At 29.5% G+C, this 17069-nt stretch overlaps 3 protein-coding genes across 4 annotated transcripts; 1 reads left to right on the top strand and 2 right to left on the bottom strand.

Annotated features, from left to right (window-relative positions):
- Positions 1 to 1721: 1721 nt before the first annotated feature.
- On the bottom strand, positions 1722 to 2882 carry LOC137831804 (Bacterial sec-independent translocation protein mttA/Hcf106). Its single transcript, XM_068639624.1, has 2 exons — positions 2385 to 2882; positions 1722 to 1939 (listed from the first exon to the last, which is right to left on the bottom strand). Exons 1-2 carry the CDS (start codon positions 2691 to 2693, stop codon positions 1805 to 1807), a joined length of 444 nt encoding a protein of 147 aa, XP_068495725.1. The 5' UTR covers positions 2694 to 2882; the 3' UTR covers positions 1722 to 1804.
- Positions 2883 to 4047: 1165 nt separating this feature from the next.
- BZO2H3 (bZIP transcription factor family protein) lies at positions 4048 to 7183 on the bottom strand. Of its 2 annotated transcripts, none has more exons than XM_068639622.2 (6): positions 6570 to 7183; positions 5806 to 5845; positions 5281 to 5446; positions 5046 to 5121; positions 4839 to 4964; positions 4048 to 4516 (listed from the first exon to the last, which is right to left on the bottom strand). In XM_068639622.2, the coding sequence occupies exons 1-6, from the start codon at positions 6858 to 6860 to the stop codon at positions 4178 to 4180; spliced, it is 1038 nt and encodes a 345-aa protein (XP_068495723.1). In that variant the 5' UTR covers positions 6861 to 7183; the 3' UTR covers positions 4048 to 4177. The 2 variants fall into 2 exon arrangements, with proteins under 2 accessions (XP_068495723.1, XP_068495724.1); XM_068639623.2 differs by having other exon boundaries at positions 5046 to 5106; positions 6570 to 7148.
- A 6270-nt stretch (positions 7184 to 13453) lies between these two features.
- On the top strand, positions 13454 to 16392 carry GME (GDP-D-mannose 3',5'-epimerase). The gene is made up of 7 exons (XM_068639619.1): positions 13454 to 13632; positions 14036 to 14446; positions 14551 to 14644; positions 14749 to 14878; positions 15002 to 15134; positions 15492 to 15699; positions 15936 to 16392. The coding sequence occupies exons 2-7, from the start codon at positions 14037 to 14039 to the stop codon at positions 16089 to 16091; spliced, it is 1131 nt and encodes a 376-aa protein (XP_068495720.1). The 5' UTR covers positions 13454 to 13632; position 14036; the 3' UTR covers positions 16092 to 16392.
- The last annotated feature ends 677 nt before the right edge of the window (positions 16393 to 17069 follow it).

The raw sequence follows: 17069 nt of genomic DNA, 5'->3' as shown, positions 1-17069 counted from the left end.
CTATTGTAATTTGCAATAACCTCATTTACCAGGTTCTTAATTGTGTAATGTTATCCTCGTGACCATTGAAATGGCTCAGCGACACTTGAATTTATAGGTTGTTTGGACCATAGTAGTTTTAACTTCGAAAAAGATAGTATTTTTTTTTCTGTATTTAGAAATATTAGAAACGCTTTTGAAGACGATTTTGGTAGTTTAGATTTTACCCATTTTAAGGGTTTGGTAAACCAAAATTTGAATGAGGATTCAGTTGAATATGTATTGTTTATCTATAGGAGGAGGTTTATTTATTGTGAGTGAGGAAGAATTAAAGCGACAAGGTAGTTTTTTGAATTGAATTGGTCCATGAATCTAAGAAATAGCGAGAATTATTGGTTTCTTTTTCTCACTCTAGGGTCTTACAATAGAAAAAACTATGGAATGAGAAAAAAAAAGTAATTATAAATGAAGACAATATAAACACATTTTTCAAATGCCCTTCTATTTTTTTACTGAAATAAAGTTCGAAATTTATATTAACAAAATTTACAAAAATTAAACTAACAAGGTGTATTTGGTAATGGTTGATTTTTCTGTACTGCACCAGATCAATTCAAATTTGTATTCATATCCATAAATTAAATCACAAAGTTCTGGATATACAAGTTAAGAATTAATATGTCACTTCTGAATTTGGTCATTCAAAAGCTTACCTAGATAACATAAATGACCCTTCCGAATACCAAGATCTATAAACAAACATAAATAAGTTATGGATCTTGATCCTCAGTACCATTTACACCATACCATTATGGATATGGAAATCCAGAACTCATAACTCATTTTCGGATATTACCATCCAGAAACTTAAATGAATCACGAAAATGATCTTCCAAATATCTAAATCTAGAGTATATAGCAACTACTTCTTGATTTCTGCATTCATAAGCAAAGATGAAGTCATTTATGTTGGTAGATGTCTTAAATGATATGATGCAGGGAGAAATTGCCTTTGTTAATTTGCAAAGTTGATGTATAGCCTAACACGTTTGGTCTATGGACCATTGTTTGAAAACATGAAATTATTTAAATATCCAAAAAGTATATATATTTAATGTATCGATTGGATTATCGTAAAAACAAAGTGTAATGGTAAAACATTTCTGTTTGATTGTTACGTTAAATAGCCTAGAATTTCAATTCATACACCGCAACGGTAAACTGTTGTGACGAAGAAAGAAGGGATGAACAATGTGAATCGCAAAAATTCTTCACTTGAATCACAACACAACCACTTAGTTTTGTAATAATCCGCATTTTTGTCATTTCATGCACCATGAATTTGGCATTATATGAATATAGCGCGACCGTGAAGCGAAGCGAAAATTAGTTCATACTATTAAAACTCCATGACTAAAACTCGTAATTTCATGTTTTTCATTAGCATTGAGAAACATTCAATGCGTTTTTTGTTAACATTTGAAATCACAAGTTAACATGAAAACCATTTTGACCTATAAAATTTATTTCATGAATCAACATGACATTTTACTCGTATAGACAACAAATGAAAGAATTCCACTGGTGTTTAGTTAGATTTGATCCCATTCCTCTAACCTAAACGTGAGAAAGTAAAAGTACACTCACAGTGAGAAGAATGTTACTCTAAAGGACACGACGGATTACCAAGGAAATGTGGAACGAAGAAACTCAAAATCCCAGAAATACTAAACTAACAGATCTTAAAGAAGAATAGTTTTTTTTAAAGGGATAACAATGTCATGGTGATAATTTGATATCTACTCATCATATCTAGTCTACAATCTCAAACACTCTCCTTAGAACTAGACAACTCATTGTCCTGCTTCTCCTGTTCACCGATGGCAATAGGTTTCTCAGAAGAGTCCCCTTCTGTGGAATCAGGTTCCTTCTTTAGCTCTGACTCAAATTCCTTTGCTGCCTACAATATTCACAAAATACAATAACCAGCAATAAAACAAATGTGCACAACACTTCACAAGTAACATATCTTTAACAATTAAGTCAAACCCTTCAAGTTCATTAATTTGAGTTTGGCTTTAACACAATCCAAAAATTAGAAACCTAAAGATACTGTTGTTTGCAATATATATATATATACACACACATACTATTTTAATTATTGTATCATTTGTGAAGGCAAATCTAAAACACACTCAATCATGAGACTACACATATCAAGTATAAAATGAACAGATTTTGATATTTATAAGTGATCTAATACCAGGTGATTGAAACAGCCAAGATTAACTACTACTATGATAATATAATTTGAATTTGAGTCTACTTCAATCTAAAATCTAATATAAGAAGAAGGCTTCAATGTGAAATGATTGTTTGTGAAAGAGAAGAAGGGAAACACTTACCTGTTGAAAGCTCTTCACAGTTTTGCCGATGCTTCGACCCACTTCGGGCAATTTCTTGGGCCCAAAAACCAGGGCTGCCACGCCGGCAATAACGACAAGTTCCGGCATACCCAATCCGAAAATGGCGTTGCAAGTGAGGCCTCTGTTTCTTCTTCTCCCACCCTTAACGCTCACTGCCCTTACCCTTCCACCTCCTGAATTCAACAACTTGGGGTTTCCCAAACACAAAGATGAAGAAGAACCCAACCCAATTGCAGCTTTTGGGATTGAACTCGAAAACGAAACGCAGCTCATCATCCTCATCTCCATCTCCTCTCTCTCTCTCTCTTCCTCTTCTTGCTCTGTGGCTGCGATTTTTTAGATATTATTGAAATTAAATAATAACCTAAAACCCTAATGAAGAAAAAAAAAAACGCATTGACCAAATGCAAACAAACAACAAAACAACCTCTTCCTTACTTCTTTGTGATCCATCACGTGTGAAATTTTAATTACAGTAACTTTCTTTTAATTTCCCCCCTTTTTTTAGTTCTTGCTAGCTTCGTAATGATCAATAAATTAAGTGACCAATCTCAACTAAATTTTTTGGGGCTGCTCTATAACAATGGAGAAAACATTTGAGAGAGAATTAGGAATTTCTTTTCTGTGTTTTCATGGAGTTTTAAAAACCGGGTAAAGTACCTTTTAGTTTGGATAAAAATCTATTTTTTTTTTATCTTTATACAAAATTTTGTTTTTTTAATATTCATTTTAGTCTTCCATTTTCTAAACTAAGATTATTAACGTGCTTTCAAAATAATCGCTGTTTTCAACTTTATGACATGATTTTGAATAGTTTTTTTTATTGATTTAAATTGTAAAAATTGTTTCATTGTATTGACGTATACATACATACAAATGGCATACACACGATGAAAATGGCATGAAAAATAAATCACTCATATAACAAATAAAATTATATATAAAAACAAATGTTGGACAGTACTCTTACTTGGACTAATGAATTCTAAGCTCAAGCAATTTAAGGAGTTTTCTTTTCTTATGAAAATATATACAAGGTTTGGAGATCAAGTTTCTCATCCCTAGCTTTATCATGTGTGTAAGAGGAAATGATTACACAATTAATATATTTATGGTCTTTACTCATTTCTAAATAACACAATTCATATTATTTTTTCCTGTAAATTATAAATTATTGCATGTCCTGTTTAATTTTGAGAAAAAAAAGAGAGAGAATAAAAATAGAATTCTATTTATTATTTTATTATAATATAATATTTTATTTCAGATAACAAGTGTAGATTATTTGTTTTTTAATAGAGTATTAAACAAACTTTATGCATAATATACGTGAAATATTTTGTAATTTAATGGGAGTGATGTGGCACTAAAGATAATAAGAGTGACATGGCACTGAGGACAATGAAAGTGATGTGACACTAAGACAATTTTGTAAAAATATAAAAGTTTAACGTTTGAGTGTGGGAATTTCGAACTAAAAGAAAAATCGAACGAAAGAGAGAAAGAATCAGCCAGAATTATCCGTCAATTTCATTTTATCATGTCACGTCTACAACGTAATATATATATATATATATATGCAAATGATGCCAATATATCTTCTAACTATTATATGTTACACATTAACCATGCATTAAGATTTGAAGAACACGCCCAATATGATTCACATGCACCAAATTGATTTACAAGAATTTACTCTTACTTACAACTAAAAGAAACAAGAGTTTCAGACTAATTTTTTCATGAAACCATAATGTAATTTAGCTACTATGTTATTGCTCTCCGCGTGAATCTTCATCACCACGAATCCGCTTCTGAAGATGTTCCAAGCTAGCAACTCTATGCAGGGAAGTTGCTCCCCCAGTTTTGTTCCCACCAACCACTGCCGTAACATTCTGCTGCACAGTTTTAATTGAAGAAAACCCATTGTTAGAAGTGGCTTGACAAAGTTGATGATTTGGGTCTTCTTGCACAGGAACAGCAGCACCAGCTGATGTCTCAGAAGGACTTTCATCAAACAATGGTATTTCTATTGATGACATCTCAGTCATGGCATGAAACATGGGGCTCAAACCAGAAATTCTTTTCACTGTCTCTTCAGCCATCTTCACCTAAAAAGGAAATGATCACTGTCAATATACTCAGAAACCAATATTACAGTTTTCCTTTCCTTTCACTTGGTTTCTGCTCTATAAAGTTGATTGAGACCCTCATTGAGCTCCTATTCTTACCTTATAGACACCAAAAACAAGGAAAAAATATTACATGGTCCGAGACCGTCATAGTCCCAATAACATGACACCTAGTCCAATGTTTTTAGTTTTTTCTCCTAGATTCAAAAACTTGACGAGGTTGGTCTGAACCATGAATACATGGTGTTCTTAAACTATTTAATAATTTGTCTTGTAAGGGAACTTATTAGCAAGGATTTACCTTAGCTCTTAATGTTTCAACATCAGCTTTCAAAACTCTGTTGTCAACTGCAGCACTGTTGTATCTCTGGCTCACATCCGTTAAGCGCTTTAACAAAGAAGAATTTTCTCCTCTTAATTGGGAGACCTAAGATAGACTAAAAGGTCAGAATGTGTATAACTCTTTGAGGGAATTATTACAGAGACATGAAAAAAAAAACATGCACACCTGTGTCTCCAGGTCAGATAAATGAGCCTGTTTTCTTCTTCTTGAGCGTCTGGCAGACTCTCTATTAGAAAGCATCCTAAAACACAAGTTTGTTAGGCTTTAAAATTAAACAAGGTAGAATTTGTACCTGAAATGAGCAAAAATTACAAAGAATATACAAAGATATACAAAGAATGTGTTTAGGAAGAAACAGTAAAATCATTATTCGTAAGTTGGATTATGAGACTGATGTTACCTCCTTACTCGTTTTGCATCAGTTGGATTCATGTTTTCAGTGATACTAATCTCGTCCTCATCGTCTGATTGTTCTCTTGATGATCCACTTATTGTTGGCCTCACTGCAACAGCAGGCTTCTTTTGCAGGGAATGTGAGCAAGGAATCCCAGTTGGTTCTTTGGCATCTTTATTTTGTAATTTAGAGGGATCATTTCCCAAAGGATCAAAGCATACACAGGAAATGAAAAGATGTAGATCTTTTAGCTCAGCATGTGTTCAATTTGACCATATTAGGAGATAAAAAACTAAATGTCTAAAGCATTCTCAATTAAACAAAATTGTACAACAAGATTTTTCTGTCACTCTACTCATGAAGCTATTCTTCTAGTAGCCAATACTTCATTTTACATTCCACATTCACCCTCACTCTACACTTTGAGCCTGTATTAAAATGTGATCTACATTGTTCAATGGACCTTCCATGTTTTCATTTACACATGCAAAAAAATCATAAACACATCCTAAATAATATATCAATTCAAACCTTTTAAGGTAGCCTGCGATCCCACTTCAGAAGGAACTGCCTGTGTAGGTGACAGAAATAGAGGATTGATAACTTAATATATAATCTAGGAAAACACTATGAAGAATTAGATTGAGAAACAGAAAAACAGTATAAAATATAAGGTTGGTGGAGTGCAGGCATTACATAAATGAAATGTTTGCTGATTAAAAAAATAAGTTACATAAATGAAACTACTTCCATGTTTCAGAGCATATGGAAAACATGGAATTGATGCAACAATTCAATTTAGACAAAAAAGAATGGTTAATGAACTTCACCACAGGTCAAGTTTATCTGTGCTTCATCAATGCCTCTTAATATAATTGATTTTAGATGCACGAATCATGCCATTGTATGATGCATAAGCCTGAGAATGCCAAGCTTTGTAAAGGTGTTGGAAATTTTTCTCCATAATCGACCACATTTATGGAAGCTTTTCAAGAGACCTGGTGCTTCCATATTGGTTTTCACAGTTTTAAAATACTGTTTGATCTGTAAAAGCGCATAACTCTTAAAAGATTGTTGTACAGAGATGAACATTAACATCAGACGAAAATTTAGAAAAACTAATTCAACACTGATGTTTATAACAAAAATTACATGGTAAAAACATCAAGCTATCCAACAAAGCATGCACTATTATTTCGAATCTCCCCATTTGAAGTGAATAATCTAACTGAAATCTAAAATCTACAAAACATTGGAAGAAAGCAAAAAATGAGAAAATAAAAACTCCAACATACCCGAGTCAAAGCGACCGCAGCACATGCGAGGTTAAGCTTGGTCTTAAGAATTGTTTGGTAATCCTGGGAATCAACATTTAGAGTTACAGGGATGTTGATGTTAATGTTTATGTCGGGATCCTTAACATCAGAAGAAGAAGATGAAGAAGGAGAAGCTGCTTCCTGCAGAAACTGCTGAAAGGCCCATTCCGATTCACTACGGTTCATGTTTGACTTTAACTTGCATGATTCCTTCTTCGCTGCCACCCAATATTGCTCCGATATTTCATCTACTGACAACACCCTTTCCATGCTCCCTCTTCTTCAAAATCATCAAAGTTTCAATTCCAATAATCACATCATTCACTGAATTGACCTATCATATGACAAATGGTTTGGTGAGAATTTCAATTTTATCCACACAAATTACGTCACGTTTTATTGCTATGTAATAGCAGTGTTTGATAGAATTAAATAATAGAATAAAATGAATGTGTGAGGTGGCATGCCACCCTCATCCATTTCCGTTGGTTGCTCTTCATTTCTGCATCATAATCCAATCCATATCTCCTTCCTTTTCAACGCCCACCATCTTTTCCTTTCATTCAACCTAACTTCTTCCTACTTTCTACTTTTGGAACCAATCCATGGTCTCATTACTTATTCTAATTACTTTTTTTAACACCATCAACTTGTCTTCTTTTTTAGTTTTTCAAATTATTTAAAATGAAACTCTTAGATTTTCTTTTCATCTAAAAATCCTAAAACTAGTATAATGATTATTAAGAATTGAGTTTAAGAGCAATTAATTTTAATCAGATTAGTTTTATTCTTTTATAAAGTGGACTTTAAACTTAACTCAACTCCCATAAAACTGACTCATAAGGTGAGATTTGCACCTACTTATATATAATGAATTGTTTTCATCTTCAATAGATATGTGATCTCCAACATATTTTTATTTAGATGTGTTTGTAGAACTTAAAATTGATGTTTGAACTATTTTTTTTTATGAAAGTTATCGAGTTTTATGGTTAAAAATTGGTCATATTTAATATTAAATCATTAATAATTATAGAATAATTAAATAAACATAAAATAAAAATAATAATTAGATGTTAAAAATATTTCAGGTAAGTATTTATAGATATGTATAATGTCTACATAACGGTTAAATGCATAAAAATTAAATTATAATATCGTATTAAAAATTGATTTTTTACACAAAATTGATTTATATAGGAAGATAATTAATGCAAAAAAATGTTTTAAATCAAAGATAGGTCGAAAAAATTGTGATAATTTTTAAAAAAAATCCTTACATCCCCAATGAATGGGTTAAAATATTATAGGGAGATTTGAAAGAAGGAATATTTATTGACATAGTATGAGGTGTCACTGAGTCACTGCGGATAGACATCACACAACTGTCTGTCTCATTAGGGCAATCTTAGGTTGGATTTCAACTTTTCTTTTTTCTTCTTAATAATCAAATTAATAATTAAATATATTTACGACTTAACGTTGTTTGGATGGCGTGCCGTGCGAAAAAATTAAGAATCGAAAAAAATATTAAAAAAAATCGCATGGAACATATATTTATTATTACTTGGAACGTACTATATATTCAATTTATCAAATGAAAAACGCATTCTTTAACCGATATTAAAATTTATTTAACTAACAAATACTTTAGTCAAATTAAAAGTATTTGTTAAACTATTTTATTTCACTAATTTGTAACTTTTTAGTTACAGTCTTTTTTACAAGTTATAACTACTGTTTTATTATTTTATCATATTTTATATATAATTTTACTTTTACCCTCTTTCACATATTACGATTGAAATCTCTTTTAATATTAGACTCAGAATTAAAATCATTTTTACACAAACCACCGTTTGAGCCTCATTTTATCTTCATTAGAGAATTAAATAGTTAATTAAAGGTTTGATTATTAATTATCGATTTTAAAATTTGGAACTAATCGGGGTTTTCTCCCTCAATTAAAAAATTGTTTTGAACTACCAAATTTAGAAAATATATTTGGTCCTTAATTTGGAATATGGAGAGTAATCTTTATAAACAAAAGAGTTAAATCATCTAAGCGCGTTTTTCAGTGAACAAAACTAGTAAAAATGAGAAGGTTTAGATTCAATTTTTAAAACTCATTCATACTGGACTTAAACAAAATATTGTCATCTTAATAAATTTTGTGGAAATTCAGTAAAAATGTATGTTAAAATTTCAAAATTTTCTCTTATATGATAATTTTTAAGATTATTTTTCTTTCGATACATTTTTGTAAGATAGTGTGCATAAGTTAAAATGCTACATCTATTTTTTTTATTTTATAATTTATTTTTTATTATGTTCTCAAAACGAGGTTGGCTTTAACAGAAAGATTGTCTTTTTTTGTTTGGTCGGTTTACTCTTCTCTCTCTTCTCGAAATGATCTTTGTGTTCTCCTTTAGCTGCTCTACTCCTCATCTTCGTGAACTCCCGGATGATGACGTACATGATTCTTGAAATCTGTGTCTATTTATATGATTATTATGAACCCTTTGTTATTGGGATAAATTAGGATTTTGGATTATGATTAAGATTGTATTACCTAATGGTTGACCAGTGATTAGTCTTGTTAATTTTCTGTTTAGGTGTGATGATTTTAGTCGTGTCGGTCGGCCTTGACCGCGTGTTGGGCCTCCAGGTATCGTACAGACTCGACCGGTACATATTAATATGTTGTAAATAATTTTTAAAATAAACAAATAAAATGTTTGGTGCTAATTAGTCCTTAATAATTTTGGTTAATACAATAATTAAAAACAGAATCTATGTTAGAAGGCCTTAAATAATTTAACACTTATTTTAAATTTTCATTCATAAAGACTATCATTTAATTTTAAAATCACAACTAATTGTTATATATAATTAATTTGATATTTTGTTTGGGATCAACTGAGAGTCAGACAGAAAGAGAGATTTATTTATATTTTTAGTGTAAAAATCATTTTTGAATGTTTAGAAATAAGGATCTGGTTGGGCAAGAATTCAGATGTCACTGTCATTATATTCTTTTTAAGTTTTTGAGAATATATATGATAACTCTTGGAAATAATTTTTTAGAATAAATTTTTTGAAATGAGTTTTCTGAAACACATAAAATGCATTCTTGGAATAGAGTTTTCATAACATAATTTCGAGAACGAGTTTTTCTATGATAGTTTCTGAAACATACTTTATTTATGGAATAACTCTTTTTCTTCTTCTTTCTTCCAAAGAGTGTAACGGAGATGAAAAATAGAGGTGTAGGTAGCAGCGAAGTGGCAGCAGTGACGGCTGTGCGGTGCATGAGAGAGGATATCTAGTCTTTTTCTCTTAATATAGAGGTACAGTTAGTAATTCTGGAAATGAAGTAAAGCCCAATTTTTCTGGGTTCTATTTGGGCCGTTATTTAAATCTAGTGATTTGGAAATAGTATAATACACCGGGCGAATTGCTGAGCATACCACCTTCGACTTATTTCAAATTCCGAATTGAAACTTGTATTAAAAGGTAATCCCAAGATTCGCATCTACAGGTAAAATAGAAATGTGAAGAGTGATTGTTTTTAACAGTCTTGTTATTATTAACTAGGTGGATTTTACATGTGTTGTATATTCAATAAATTATTATTCAAAATATTAATCGAGTATTAATTTTGTTATGATAATAAAGTAATAATAATAATAATAATATTTACAGAAATATATTGTTTTATATTTAATTATATTTTATAATATGAATGGACTAATATTAAATATTAATTTATTACCAGTATATACTGAAATTTATTTAATAACAAGTGTTTGACTGTATATAATAGACTAATAAAAAGTAAAAATGTCCAATTATGAATAAGAGGTCAAATAACTATTCACAGCTAAAAAAAATATGTACATACTCAAGTATCTTGGATTATTTTGATAAATTGGTTATTATTAAAAAAAGTCAATTATTAATTATACTACAAATTAAACTTAACAAATATCTCATCTTAGTTATGTTTAGTGTAATAAAATTTATAATAAATCTCCGGTGAAATTATATTTTATCTTTATCCGATGTAATAAAAATGATATAAAAATGATGAAAACATGGAACATTCACACAAACTTTGCAATAGACACGCAAAAAACAAAAAAAAAAAGTGCAAGAACCATGACTCAATGAAAATCACGTGGTGAAATAGCAATTCAATCAACTTAACCAATTAACTACAACCAAAATATATAAGCACGGTAGATTTTAAATTTAATTCAACAAAAATTAAATTTAAAATTAAAATTTACATGTGTTTATGTATTATGAATTAATCATGTGAGATGTGCGAGAAACACTATTATTATCTCTAATGAAGTGAATGAAAAGTGTAATAAAAAGTAACAGGAATGTGGTATTTAGGTGCTGCAATGTGAAAGAAGTATTATTGAGTTGTGATGAAATGACAGCTCAAAAGTGAAAGTACTTATTGTTTGTTTGTGTTAATATTTGAAATTTGAAATTTGAAATAAGAGAAAAGGAAGGTGCAGCATACATACATTAATCCAAATCCAATTCACAGTGACAACATTTTTTGTATTAAATGATTTTATAATTATGATAAATGAGAATGAAGAATAAAAACAAAAAGAGGAAGTTGCATTCCAACACTCATTTGCTTTCTCTCCGCTTTCGCCTTCTGTTTTCTTCTTTTCACTCACTTTTTAAGCACTTCAAACAACCATGTTACATCTTTGAATATACTTTTTTTTAAATATTTATAAAAAATAAAATTAGTTTTGATTTTTTTTTAAAAACTTATTTTAACCTAAACATAGATTAATTTTAATTTATGACAGTTTATTTATTTTAACGTTTTGTTTAAATAGAACTGATGTTAGTTTTGTAGTTTTGAATCGAAAACAAAAACAGAATGATGAAACATCAACGTTACAGAAGTTCATATAACTATAATTACGTTGTATCCTTTGAAACTATTAAACAATTAGTCTATGACTAATAACAGTTTATTGTTTCAAATTTTGACATAATAGCGTTTATCCTCGATCAACTCATTCACAAATGTTATTAATATTATTTCAATTTAACATTCAATACTTGATTTGTTCAAAAAGTAGGAAAATTAGTTTGAATTTTTTGTAAATAACCACAAATTAGAATATACAATAAAAGACTCAAATTACAGTAAACAAGTTCTCTTATTCATCCTGATCAATTTATTTATAAGTCCTGGTTATTTATTAGTTATCTTCTAAATCTTAACTAATTTAATTTAATCTTTGAAATTTTTCTTAATTGATTTCACGTACTAAAAAAAAATATAACTTTATATCTTATATTCTAAATCTTAATTAATATTGTTTAATCTTTCAAACTCTTGATTTCAATTACCACAAAAAAATATAATATTATCTTTTATCTTATAAATCTTAACTAATATCATCTAATCTTTCAAACTCTCATAAATTAATTTCAAATACCATAAAAAAATATAATATTATCTTTTATCTTATAAATCTTAACTAATATCATCTAATATTTCTAACTATCCTCAACTGATTTCAAGTACTATAAAAAAATATTATCTCTTATCTTCTAAATATTAAATAATATTATTTAATCTTTAAAATTCAAATACACGGTTAATGATTAATAAATATAATATTATCTCTTATCTTCTAAATATTAAATAATATTATTTAATCTTTAAAATTCGAATACACGGTTAATGATTAATAGGCTTACACTCTTTAAATAAACTATATTCCTTTTTAATAGGAGATAAAGATATAAATAATATTTTTAATATTTCTACTATGTAAAATATAAATGGTTGATGCAAAATTATTTATTATTTTATTGAATTATTTTAAAATACAATATTACATTATCTCATTTATTATAATATTATCCAAACTTTTTTATTTGAAATTAGAACATTGAAGGTCATTTGAAGTAATAGGATCAATTTATAATTAATAATTATAATTTTTTATTCTTTAATTAATTAATTTAATACACAATCTCTTCTAGATATACTTTTTATACCTTTTAATTGTCAGATTTTTTTTTTATTCTACATACCTGCGTTTAAAGTTTAAGATAATATTAACTACATTTAAAAAATATAATGCTAATTTAATTTGTAATTAATTTATACATATGTAATTATTATGATAAAAGATAAAATAAATATCATCATATAACTATTCTATTTAGATTATGAAAATTTATTATACTTTTATGGTAAAATAAATCTAAACAACACCTAAAAAGTAAGAATACCTTTTATTGTTACAATAAATATTCAAAATATTTTAATATGCATTTAATATTAAAAATCAAGAAATATACTTAAAGATTAAATGCGTGGAGGTATTAAAAATATAAAAGTAAATTTTGTTGATAAGAAGGATATTCTTTAATATTAGGCATTTAATAATTTCCAATAATGCTTTTATGTTATTTATTCTTTAACTGATGCATCAATTTTAAATAAAAAGGAGTTACTTATTTACTTAAACTATTGATTAAACAGCTATTCTTTTTTTCCTACAAGTATTTTTTTTTGAATTGGAATTGTTTTATGCACGATAAATTTATTAATTCTATAACAACTATTTTAAAAATTAGATATGATTTTAAAAATAATTCTATCATACATATTAATGTACTTGTAAAAAGAGTGAAGTATTTATTCATAACCATTGCTGTATCTATTTATAAATATTAACTATAATTATATTAAATGAAAAAATCTATATTTAATATCTTAAAAGATAAGTAAAAGATTTAGAATTATTGTTTTTTTCATGAGAAAATGTAGAAAGAGAATGTAAAATTTAGTTGTGTTTTTCCTTAGCCTCCAATGGATCTAATAGATAGGAAGAAGTGATACATGAGTGGTTCTGGCTTCACATAGTGGCACTTTCTTCTATATATAGCATTCACTCCCACCACACACAAACACATGCACTTCAAACCCACCACCATTCTCCATTCTTCTTCTTCTACAAATCCTTTTCACTTTCATTATCAGGTATTCTTCTTCCCAAATTCCATCTCTTCCACCCTTAACTTATAATAATGTCTTATCACTCTCTCATGTTTCATGTTATCCCTATATACTTTTCTTTAATCTCATTACTTGCCACCTATTTCGGTACTAATATTTTGCAAATTTTGTGTTTCTGGCGAGTTAATGTTGTTTGCGTGCACCCTTTAATTATTTTATTGCTTTTTCATAATGTTGTCCCGTTCCATGTGCCCTTGATTGGGTTATGTTCTTCTTCTAATATCTGTTGGTTTGGTTGTCATCTCCCAAGGTTGTGTATCTGTGTCTCTGTCTGGTTCTTCCTTAAAGACAGCAACTTGTATGGTGAAATTGTTGTTTCTGGTCACGTTTTATACCTTTCTGACTAATTCATTCACGTGGGGTGCAGCATGGGAAGTTCCGGAGCCAACGACTATGGAGCATACACTTACCAAAACCTTGAGAGGGAACCTTACTGGCCCTCTGAAAAGCTCAGAATTTCCATCACCGGGGCTGGTGGTTTCATTGCCTCACACATTGCACGCCGTCTCAAGACTGAGGGGCATTACATCATTGCTTCTGATTGGAAGAAAAATGAGCACATGACTGAAGACATGTTCTGCCATGAGTTCCATCTTGTTGATCTTAGGGTCATGGATAACTGCTTGGCAGTTACCAAGGGTGTGGATCATGTTTTCAATCTTGCTGCTGATATGGGTGGAATGGGTTTTATCCAGTCAAATCACTCAGTCATTATGTACAACAACACCATGATTAGCTTCAACATGATTGAGGCTGCTAGGATCAATGGTGTTAAGAGGTGATTTAATTTGAACAAACATGAGTTCTGCTGTCACTTTCAATCGCATAATAGTCTTTATCTGTGTCATTATTAAAGGTCTTTTATTTTTGCTTTTCTTTTAGGTTTTTTTATGCTTCCAGTGCTTGTATCTACCCTGAGTTTAAACAGTTGGAAACAAATGTGAGTTTGAAGGAGGCTGATGCCTGGCCTGCTGAGGTTTGTTGCTGACCCTTTAATTAGTTGTTCAAGTTATGCTGGTTATTAATTTGTATACTTAAGAGTTTAGCAAGAACTTGTTTAATTTTTTGACTTTTTTCTAGCCACAAGATGCATATGGGCTAGAGAAGCTTGCAACTGAAGAGTTATGCAAGCATTATAACAAGGACTTTGGAATTGAGTGCCGCATTGGGAGATTCCATAATATATATGGTCCTTATGGGACATGGAAAGGTATGTTCTTGACTGAATTGCTAGATTTTGCAGCTGTCATATATATAAGTCGATATAGTTGTTGGCATTTTTATGTAGCCCTTTTGGATTTAAGAGTTTGTTGCTATGTTGTTTGTCATACAGGGGGAAGGGAAAAGGCTCCTGCTGCATTTTGCCGGAAGACTCTTACATCCAAAGACCAATTTGAGATGTGGGGAGATGGATTGCAAACAAGGTCCTTCACCTTCATTGATGAGTGTGTTGAAGGTGTACTCAGGTATGCATTGCTGATTTTGTGGCTAATGATTATTACATCTAAAATTAATGACTTATTTCCAGGGTTTATCATTTTAAAATTTGAACTATACATACATTTTTTTTATGAATGAATCCTGAGAATTAATCCAGAAGTGTGCATAGATTGGGAAGAAACATTATTATCTCAATCAACATTTACCGAATTTAATGGAAGCAAGAGTGATTGAAGTGACTTTACAAGATTAAGATTTGCCTATTTTGTTGTATAGTATTTGATCAAATCAGTCCTATATTAGCTTCTTTTATGTCTTCTGCTGGTTAGTTCTAATTCCTTGGTAAGATTTAAATAACAGTGCTGGTTCTTTTTGGTGCTTAGATTGACAAAATCAGATTTCCGGGAGCCAGTGAATATTGGAAGTGATGAAATGGTCAGCATGAATGAGATGGCTGAGATTGTTCTTAGCTTTGAGGACAAGACTATACCAATATACCACATTCCTGGTCCAGAAGGTGTTCGAGGACGTAATTCAGACAATACATTAATCAAAGAAAAACTTGGTTGGGCTCCAACTATGAAGTTGAAGGTATTATTATTACTTTAACTGTGTGAAATCACCAAGTTTTTTATTTATACACTTTATACACTGTTCTCTCTAATGTGACTCTGTAAAATTATCTTTCCTTATATACTATCTGATAAATTTCCTACCCATTTTGATTTACTTATCAACATTATATTTTCCTTTCACACTTTCTGAAAGTGTAACAGGGTTAAATCAAAGATTTTGTTTTACTTATAGTACGTCAATTGTCATTGTAGGATGGACTGAGAATCACATACTTTTGGATCAAAGAGCAGCTTGAGAAAGAGAAGGCAGCTGGTGTTGATTTATCAGTGTATGGATCATCCAAAGTGGTGCAAACTCAGGCTCCTGTTCAACTGGGCTCCCTTAGGGCTGCAGATGGCAAAGAATAAAGTCACTAATGTATGGATTTCATAATAAAGTAATAAGGGAGTGTTGGAAGTGAAGGGTTAGTTTATATTACTAGTTTACAATCACTTTGATCAGCAGATGATAAAGAGTAGATTGAATAGTGCATCAGTTAAATGTTTCAAGTATGTTGCTATTAGGTAGAAATTTGGTTTTGGAATTTGATATGTATTTGAGACATATGTTGTTATGCTCTCTATGTTATGTAGTAGTTGGTCTGAACTAATAACTGCTGTTTAAGGGGATGTTATTGCATTCAAAATTCTAGTTTATGTTGAGTCTAAATATATGATTTATAATCATACATATTCCTTCTGCACTATACTAAATTTAACTGAATTCAGTTTTTTTTTTCTAATCAAACTTGGAGTTTATTTTGATAATTTGTGCAATCAAAGTTGTTAATAAAGGTTGATACTCCTCCCAAACTTTTCTAGAAAAAAAAATATTCCTTTTATCTCATAATAATTTATTATTATTATTTTTTTTAGAGTGTTTTTACACAGATAAGATAAAATAATAAATAATAAATTATTAAAATTAATTTTATCATAATTAATTTAATTAATTTAGTGTTCCATAAATTAACTAGTGTGGTTTGTTTTTTACGGGATAAAGACAAACAAACTTGAAGAGGGTTCTCTTTTCTAAAAATGGTGGTTCTTGTATAGTTTTATTAAATATTATGACTACTTGTATCATTGTAGTAATGAATAGCAAGAATAAAATTTCAAAATTCGTTAATAATAAAAGTTAATTTGGTTAATTAGTAATATTTTTTGAAAAATTTAACTAAACTATTTTTATTAGTACGTGTAATTATGTTAGAAAACATTATAAGAGAAAATATACATAAAAATGATTTTTTATGATTATTGTGAAATAGAAAGTATATTATTTTAATTATTCTTATAATATCAAAGAGTTATTAGAAAAATGTATACTCTTAATAATTTGTGCTT

This window comes from Phaseolus vulgaris, chromosome 6, assembly GCF_051622355.1.
Source record: "Phaseolus vulgaris cultivar YP4 chromosome 6, ASM5162235v1, whole genome shotgun sequence".
NCBI lineage: Eukaryota > Viridiplantae > Streptophyta > Magnoliopsida > Fabales > Fabaceae > Phaseolus > Phaseolus vulgaris.
The sequence above is the reverse complement of the archived record's forward strand: the minus strand, read 5'-3'. Positions and strand labels throughout refer to the sequence as shown.